At 35.4% G+C, this 9,494-nt stretch overlaps 1 protein-coding gene across 2 annotated transcripts; it reads right to left on the reverse strand.

The window, feature by feature from the left end:
* Positions 1–2,874: 2,874 nt before the first annotated feature.
* LOC122031891 (sulfite reductase [ferredoxin], chloroplastic-like) lies at positions 2,875–7,999 on the reverse strand. 2 transcript variants are annotated; one of them, XM_042591100.1, is made up of 8 exons: positions 7,656–7,999; positions 5,291–6,070; positions 4,912–5,208; positions 4,562–4,759; positions 4,166–4,300; positions 3,960–4,076; positions 3,422–3,580; positions 2,875–3,332 (listed from the first exon to the last, which is right to left on the reverse strand). In XM_042591100.1, exons 1-8 carry the CDS (start codon positions 7,824–7,826, stop codon positions 3,123–3,125), a joined length of 2,067 nt encoding a protein of 688 aa, XP_042447034.1. In that variant the 5' UTR covers positions 7,827–7,999; the 3' UTR covers positions 2,875–3,122. The 2 variants fall into 2 exon arrangements, with proteins under 2 accessions (XP_042447034.1, XP_042447035.1); XM_042591101.1 differs by lacking the exon at positions 2,875–3,332 and having other exon boundaries at positions 3,440–3,580; positions 3,878–4,076.
* Between the last annotated feature and the right edge of the window lie 1,495 nt (positions 8,000–9,494).

Raw genomic sequence — 9,494 nt, forward strand, 5'->3', positions numbered from 1 at the left:
AAGAGGGCCGGCCCTGAGGCATGTCACCGAGGGCGATGGCCAAGGGCCTCTGATTTTTAAGGGCCACCAAATTTGACATGCATATATAATATATAATATATACTTAGATTGTTTTAATAAAAACCTAAAAAATATATTTGATTGGATTATTTTAATAAATGCCCAAAAATATATATACTGTTGAATTTTTTAATAAAGGTCCACAAAATATATTTTCTATTAAAATTTAAGAAAAAAATCCACAAAATATATTTCTATTAAAATTTAAGAAAAAAATCTAAAAAAGAAAAGAAAGAAAAAAAGAAGGAAGGTAAACTATCCTTTTTCTCTTTCCAATATTTTATTTTTTTTGTACAATTCTTTTTTCATTAATTTGTTTACAGAAGTCATAAGACTCTAAAGAGTAAAGTATGAATTTTGAACGCTAATTTCCTCCTTTCTTCGCCTTTGAATCTCTTCTAATTAAATTAGAAAAGTTTATTAATTTTAGTTTCATCAATATATAAACTTACAACGTAAGTTACCTACTTATTTATATTTTTTCTTATTGTCAATATTCAATATTAATTTTTAATATTGTATTAGAGTCAATATTTTATGATTTTCTTACAGATTTGAAAGAGTTTAAATAAATTATCCCAATTTTAATCATCATAGAATAAGTTATATCGATCGCTTCAAGCACAAATCATGCTTTATTATTCTTTTACTATTATTTTCACTGCTTGTGTTTATTTCAATGTTAGCTTTGTTGCTGATTTTGTGTGTTTTATTTTTACACTTGAAATTTGTAATACAAACATGTTTCTAAAAAAATATCAATCTTGGAATTAAAAAAGAAACAAAAGAAAAAGAGTGGAACATATTATTAAAACTCACAAAGATGTTCTTCGTAAATTTTTTAAAGCTAACTCTTCAATTGAAAATTCAGTTGATGAATTGCTAGAAAAAAGACAAGAAGAATTAAATAATCATGTAACAAATGAGCATCAATCGAGTAATCAAGAAGAATTAAATAATCATGTAACAAATGAGCATCAATCGAGTAATCAAGAAGAATTAAATAATCATGCAATCAATGAGCGGGAAGAATTGAGAGAAAATGATGATCATAATCATGCAACAAATGAGCAAGAAAAATTGAGAGAAAATGATGATAATGATTTGAATGTAAATAGCTTGGCAATTTTATGTATCGAAAATAAGGTGTTAGAAAAACTTGATTTTGAAGACTTTATTGATGATTTTGCTTCCCAAAATGCTAGAAGATATAGATTTTTTAATGATTATTTCATACTTATTTTTTTTATTTATAGGTATTATACTTCTTGGAGAAACTTAGGAAACATATTTTGTATGGTGTTGCACTTTTTGAAGAAGAAATAAATTTTGTATGGAGTTTATCATATTTTAAATGAATATATTGATTTTTAAGTTTTTCTATTAAACTATATTCAAATTGTACGTTAGTAAAAAATTTTTTATAGAGGTCATTTTTCTCTTTTCGCCCAAGGACCCCCAAAAGTCAGGGCCGGCCCTGGTGGAAAATCAGGGAGTAAATAATTGCTACAGAGATGAGTATAATCACACTGAATCCAGGATGCATTTACTAGCTTTTGCTGAGGAAGGCTCGGAGAATTGAATTCTAATGAAGAAAAGGCAGATCAAGCTGAGAAGCTACAAACCAAGAAGGCAAAAGGTACCTTTTAGCATATTAATTTTGTATAACCTACATGCATTTTATTTAGTCAACACATTCAATTTGTACTTCCACATATTCCATATATAAAAATAAGTCAGTCATATAATGCAAAAGACATGAGGGCAATATTAATCAACAGTGTTAGTACTTGTGCATATAAAAATATACGTTTATTATTGGCATAATAAATGTTAAGTCGATTTTATTTTTTGATAATAGGTAAAGGTAGATGTTTATCATTGGCAGAATAATTGTTAAGTCTTTTTTTTTTTTTTATAATAGGTAGACGATCTTCCCTCTCGTTTGCCTACCGATATATCCAAAGCAACCTTCAGTATATTTGTCCTTAGTGGGATTTGAACTATCCTCTTAGTTGTTCCTCTATGCTTTACCATTGATGTTAAGCTAATTTCAGACCCTAAACTGGTTCAATTTAACTAAATATAGACTTTGTTTGTTAATAACAGTTGTAGCTGCTTGTCATATGCAGTCAATGGTGTGCAGTTCCTTGGAGCATATGCTTATGCGAGGCTTTTTAAAACCATGTGCGTTTATGTAGCAGCTAATAAATTGTCACCATATTGTCTTACACCAAGTAAACAATGTTTTACTGCAAGATTAGTGATGGAGAGTTGGTCCATTTTTTTAGCTTTGGCATGATCTGCATTATTTTGGATCATACAGAAAAAAACGAAGAAAAGAGTCAAAGTAGAAGCAATAGTGGATGTATTGCCCAATTCAAAGTAGGACAGAGAAATGAATAGGAGTGAAAGTTTGATAGGATTCACAATACTAATAAGCTTTTGAATAGGTTCGAGCTCTGTCACTTTTTTGCTGTATTCTTTTATTAAGAAAAAGGATAGTTATTCAGTGGTCAGTATGATAAGTGTACAGTATGATTTCTTGTTCATTGTCCCTGGTGATGAATTTTCTGGCAGCGGTTGCGATGCAAAAGATTCCAAGATTAATTCTATAAATGATATAGAAAAATAATGATTTAATCAAGTATGGAGGGAGGTATAAGATTCGTGAAATAGTTGGAGAAAAACACAATCATAATTTGATAAGGAAGTTGATGAATTCATAAACAAACACCTTATGAACAACATAAGGCAACATTGTAAACAGCTCCAGTTTAGATGCCAAGCTCAGTTTTTCACAAAGGTAAGCACTTAGATACTCAGGTCCGATGAGCCTCAAATTGAAAAGTCGGGAAGCTTATATTTGATTCACTACAAAAGTCTAGAGTATGCAACTTCACAAGAAATATTCTGAAAATTGGATGAAAAATATGGAAGAAAAATTGATTTGGAGCGTGGTCTTCCTTTTTTACCTGAACAAAGAGTAGATACTGGTTATCACATTGCCTCTAAAAGGTTACCAGAAATCACAAAGCCATTTGAAGATTCTTAGGTGATGCTCATTCAACTTTTGATCCTTTGCCTTGGGAAGCAACATAGTCGCGGATGACCTCCATGGCAAGTTGGTGAGCAGATTTGTTCTGCCGCTTTGCAAGCTCTGCCACAGCCTCAAATGTCTGCCGGTCTGCAAAGATTTTTAGGTTGAACCTTGATACTGGTTCCACAGGGCCTTCCCACTTCTCTACCAGCTCTTTCAATTTCTCAAAGCCCTAATTCAAAGGGAGAAGACACTGATGTGAGTAGCAATGTTTGTAAAAAGACTTCTGTTCCTCAGTGATAGATCATCAATTGGACTTACTATCCGAGTTGTAAAGTTGCCAAATGATTCACCACGTTGTCGTTTTGTTTTCCAGTGGTAAAACAGTGGTTCAAGTATCTTCTCTAAGTCATGAACCTTTAGCTTATCCATAAAGCTTTTTGCAAGGGTAGTCTGATTGGCAGCCCCCCCTAGCCAGATCTATTTGAACAAGCAGAAAACATTAGGAAGTTGGCAGTTAAGCAGATATTAACTTATCTTAACAAGTCCTCCAAATGTATGACAGATTTGTTCTTAAAATCTTAATTCAGTGGTGAAGGGTTTGCTAAGTTACTGACAACCAGAATTTAGACAGTGATGGTCTTTGTATTTACACGTGCAATGAATTACTAGACAAAGACAGGAATGATAACAAAACCACGAGTAGCAACAAACCAATAAACATGTTTTTAGCGAAGCAAAATGCCATTGTATTATATATATTAAGCAGATGCCAACCTGCAATGAGGATTAGTTTTTAATCCATTATCTAATGCATAGAGTCTGATTCCTCCTTTATCAATGACACATTTTCAATCACCTGGTAGCTGTTGGGGCCATCACCAACAAGGCCAAGTTCAGCCATGTAGGGTCTGGCACAGCCATTGGGACAGCCAGTCACTCTTATCACTACGGACTCATTGTATTTGAGGCCTACCTGCAAGAAAGTTCCAAAATCAGTCATTTAGATGGTTTGTGTATAGCAGTTTGGAAATTACTAAAAACTACTAAAATAATTGTGATCACCTTATCAAAAACAGCTCGAACCCTTTTGAGAATTTCTGGAATCCCTCGCTCAGCTTCTGTTATTGCGAGTGGACAAAGTGGTAGAGCAGGACAAGCCATGGCAGTTATATTAAGAGGATCAACGTATCTGGGTAGCTGTAAGTTTGACAACGATGAGCAATAGCAATGCAGAATTTAAAACTTCTCGACCAACTCAGAAAGCAGAGATAAATAGATTTTGGCATCAATTTAAAAATCAAATGCCCATGTTTCTCACAGACATATTCTGAAGCTGCAGAAAGAAGCAACGTAACGAGAGGTTATTTTGGTCAGGCCAGATACCAAATTACTCTAAGTCCTATTATTTATACAAGACTGCAATAGTTACGGCCTCAAGAAGAGGCAAGCTAGCTATACCAGTAGACCTGCTTGAGCAAGAGCTGTGGTGATGGGGTGTCTCCAGGAACGTCGGATATCACACAAGATCAAATTCTGGTTCGGTGTAATTCGGACATTCAGATTATACTTCTCAATGATTTCTCTTAAAGTTTCCTTCATTTTCCCGGCTATACGTCCACTATCAATATGCAGTCCACAAAACATTGCACCATCACCCTGCCCATAAAATGTATTAACATAAACAAGATAGATGGAGAAGCATGGACATGTAGTTGAAAAGAGGATACATATCATTGAACATTTCAAATTAAGAACCATTAAGAATCCAAAAGTATTAACACAGATCAAATAAAATAACTGGAATGAACCTGTTCGTGCCATCCAAGGTGACTCTTGAATTCCCACTCAGGTAATTCTCTGAATGCTTCGAACTTCTTACCATAGTACTGTTCCACAACACTGCGAAACTTCTCAATTCCCCAAGCACTGATCAAATATTTCATTCTACTATACTTCCTATCATCCCTCCTCCCATTTTCTCTTTGAGTAACAACGATAGCTTTTATAGCATATAAGATATCTTCTTTTGGGACATAGCCTAGTGGCTCCCCCAAACGAGGAAATGTTGTCTCAACTCGATGAGTTCTACCCATACCTCCTCCTACCTACAAATGCAAATTCTTAAACAGGACAAAATGGGTGATAAAAAATTTATGATTCAAGGATGGAAGCACAAAAGGTTCTTACATAGATGTTAAAGCCTTGAGGTTCTCCATCATCAGCAGAAACTAGTACAACACCAATGTCATTAGTGAGGATATCCACTGAATTGTCTGTTGGTACAGTCACAGCAATCTTAAACTTTCGAGGCAAGAATTGGGTGCCATAAATGGGCTCGGGTGAGTCAATGAAATTGGTCCCGTGAGAATTATCTTTACGAACTTTCACTACTTCAGGAGCCTCCGCAGACAAAATTTTTTCTCCATTTACCCACAAATCATAATATGCTCCAGATTGAGGCGTCAATAGCGCAGCAATATTTTCTGCCGTCTCCTGTGCAAATACATACTCTTTTTTGGCATATGGTGCTGCAGGGGCTAATACATTTCTGTTCAGATCACCACATGCACCAAGAGTTGATCCCATGTTCTTGATTATAGTAGCCATCACAGTCTGTAGGTTTTTCTTCAGGATGCCATGCAACTGAAACGTCTGCCTAGTGGTTAAGCGGAGAGTGCCAATACCAAACTCATCAGCTAGGTCATCCATAACTAAGTAGAGCTTGTTAGTGACTTTCCCACAAGGATTCTTAGTACGGAGCATAAACTGGTAAGACTTTGCACCACGTTCATCTCTATTTGTTTGTTGATAACTCCCATGAAACTTGATCAGCTGAGTAGCAGCTTCATTTATATTTGGAGCTTCTGAGAGCAATTCCTCATTTAAAGGAAACCTAAGGAAGTTGCTTTGCTCCTTAAACAATTCAACCTTGCTCCGCTTAACTTCAGTACTGTCTGGCTTTATAGGCTAGAAAATAAAATATCAACAGAATAAACAGGATTAGCCCAACAAAAGGAAACAATGTGCTCTCAAATGTCAGTTAACAGACATGTTTTGGAAGACAACCATCCAGTATGCATATGTACTAATTGGTGTTGAGAAGAATGCATATATGCTCACGAATCAAAGAAAAAGGAGGAATAGCTTTCTTTATTAGAAAGTAGAAAAGTGCTCATTCTACAATACCTAAAAAATCAATTCTCCTTATCATCTCTGCAGGTTATATTTTACATTTTGCATCCATACTTCTACACGACGATATAATGCAGGTCAACCATTTCTTATCAGGATGGTTTTCACCTTCTCCCATGTGCTCTTGAGCTAAATTAATTAGCTGTATTTCCAGAAAAGATTACAAAGTCAACATGACTAATTTAGTAATTTAAATCAGAGTATTAAGACTCAAGGTCACTTTCCTAAATTATAGATTGATTACTAAACTAATAATGTCAAAACTCACAAGAGGAATTTGAACTCAGCAAGTTCTTATCAACGCCAATTACTTAACCAACAAAACATCATTTCTTAAAAGCATAAAAGCTGTCAGATTCAATGGCAGATGGTGTGTCTGGCTTGGCAATCCTCTAGTCCGACAAATCTGGCCACAGTGAGTAATGGCCCTGAAATCAAATTCCTGTAAATGTGGAGCAAGAGTATTTATTATCACCTAAATGCACCTAATTGTTGCAGATACTCTACATTAAGTCTTCCGACGATGTCGAACTCAAAGATTGTTCCAGGGAGTTGGAATGCAAACCATCCCTAGAGGTATCATGGCAATTCCATATGCAACTAACACACAACTTCTATGCAGTGACAAAGATTCACAAATTCGGAAACTAAAGAAACCTCTAACGAACGATAACTTGCATGCGTGCTTGGTTGCCCATGAGCAAAGGCCCATAAAATTCTAGGCATCCTCTCCACTAGCAACAAGCTGAATGAAGACGGGCTAAATAACTGATTTATGACTGAATTGCGCCATGGAAGACTCAGCTTCTTCTCCTTGTCATTTGGGAGACGTAGGTGAATGAATACTGGAAACAATTTCTTTCACATTTGTGACAATTTGTAACATTGTAGAGAAGACTGCATTTGGAACATCAGCTTCAATAGGCACATTGACTCCACAAATACTAGTATTATGCCTACTCACAATCAAAGATAACAACTCCATCATTTAGACCATCAACAATTTGGGATTGATTATTCAAAGTCAGAAGCACTTATTTGTACATTCCTAATTACGAAAGCAGAGTCAATTGGTACAAGCAATAGAGTTTTTCCTAGCACCACTATGAACTAGTAAGCTTACCAGCTGAGTCATCCCCAGGTAGAAACTCCGCACAAGGGAGTTCTTTCCCCAGAATGTGGTTTCTTAACCCAAATTTTACCTCGTGTGAGTTCCATCGCAACTAGCAAGGCGATATAAAAGGCGTCCTAAACATTAAATCTGTACATCTGGGGCGCTTTCCTTTCCCATCCCGATCCGAAAAATAAAATTATCTAACAACGAGATATCAAATTCTAAGTAACAACAAACCGATCTCACCGTGGAGACCGCGCTGATGAAGGAGGAAGACCTAGCCGAGCGTCCGATCAGAAAAGTCCCGACTGCTCTTCCGAAAGGAACCAATCCGGAAGATCGAAGCCCTTGGAAACCCGGGATGCGGATTTTCAGGTCGACCACAGTTCCGATCGCCTCCGGCGTCGAGGCCGCCATGGCTGAAGATGGAGGGCAAGAATCGAGTCCTGAAACTGCCGAGGATAGGAGGAAGCGAGTCCAGCAGGTGGGCGAGGCAGCGTGCTCGGCTCGCTGGTATTTGCCGCCGCGAAAACGCCGAAGCAAAAGTGTGTGAGCAACGGAAGGCCACACGACGGTGGGTGATTAATCTAGCAATTAATTTTAAATACCACAAGAATCTGATATTATTACTCTCTGTTATTGTTAAGCAGTAGGTGGCCATGGTATCTGTTGATATGTACGTATAGAACACCTCCTTGAGTGATAATATCAATCAGAAATATTTTCGACAATTTACCATATCTAAAATTTTAAATTTAATAAAAGTCACGTACTACTTTATTATTTATTACCTATTTTTTTCATTCTATCCTCCCGATTATTTTTTTTTATTTTTTTTATCATTTCCCTCTCTCTTTTCTTTCCTCCTATACCTTCAACATTTTTCTCTTTCTCTCATCTCTTTCCCTCATCTTTTTTCCTCTCTTTTATACGTTGATTCTTCTAAAAACATTTTAATACATATGAGAAGCTGAAATAAATAATTGATAGTATATTTAAATTTCTTGTAACCCCAGAAATCCATAGGACTGAAATGTGTGCAATCAGAGCTCTCTAAGTACATCAGTGGATTTTGGTCGAAACTCACTAATAGGACCTAGAGAACTCTAATTGCATGCATTTCAGTTCCTGTGAATTTCTGGGGTTGCAAGGAGTTTAAATTTGTTATCCATTGTTTATTTTGACTTCTCAAAGGTTTTAAAATGTAATAAGAAAGAATCGTCAAAATTCTCAAAGGTCATATGCTATCATAAAATCTAATATATTTTTTCCTTCTTGATTTCTCGTTCCAAACTCATACCTCCATGTACCCTCTTATATTTCTCATTTTTTACTCCGACATGACCATTTAGATCACCTCCTATTAAAATCATTTCATTTAACAGAATATTTTGTATTACTTTATGTAAGTCATCTCAAAATCTTGATTTGTTAGCTTCATCTAATCCTACTTACAGTGTATATATGTTAATTATGGTCATAGTTTCTTTCGTCACTATTATTTTAAGTGTTATAATTCTATCCCTTTTTTTAATTATTTCTACAGTTTCATCCTTTAACAAACTATTTACAACAATATTCACTCAATTTCTTACTTTACTCTTTCTTGTATATCATAACTTAAAATCTGAGTTCTCTATCATATTTGTCTTCTCGTATACCTATTTTATCTCTTGTATACACAAAACACTAATTCTTTTCATAATCATCGTATCTACTACCTCTATTGATTTACCAGTGAAGGTTCCTATATTCCATGTTCTAAATATTAGATTATTAGTTTTCCTATCATATTTATTTTTATTCAACCTATAGTGTGAGAACTCTTGCCTATTTAATACTACACCCAAGTTCTTATGAAGATGTAGTGGTCCTTGCCAATACGTTCTCCACCAGTTCTTGAAGGCTCTTGGGGAAAAGTGCTGGTGCACTTCCAAAATTCAAGAGGCAACAACAAGGAACAAGTAAGCAAGAAGAAATTGTGTTCATTTGTATTCTTGTGTTTTTCTTCTTGCGTGTGTTGTATTTTATTATGTGAGTTTGTACGAGGCTTCTCCGCCTCTGATTGCGATCGAGAATGAGTGT

This window comes from Zingiber officinale, chromosome 11A (assembly GCF_018446385.1).
Source record: "Zingiber officinale cultivar Zhangliang chromosome 11A, Zo_v1.1, whole genome shotgun sequence".
In the NCBI taxonomy this organism is placed as follows: Eukaryota; Viridiplantae; Streptophyta; class Magnoliopsida; order Zingiberales; family Zingiberaceae; genus Zingiber; species Zingiber officinale.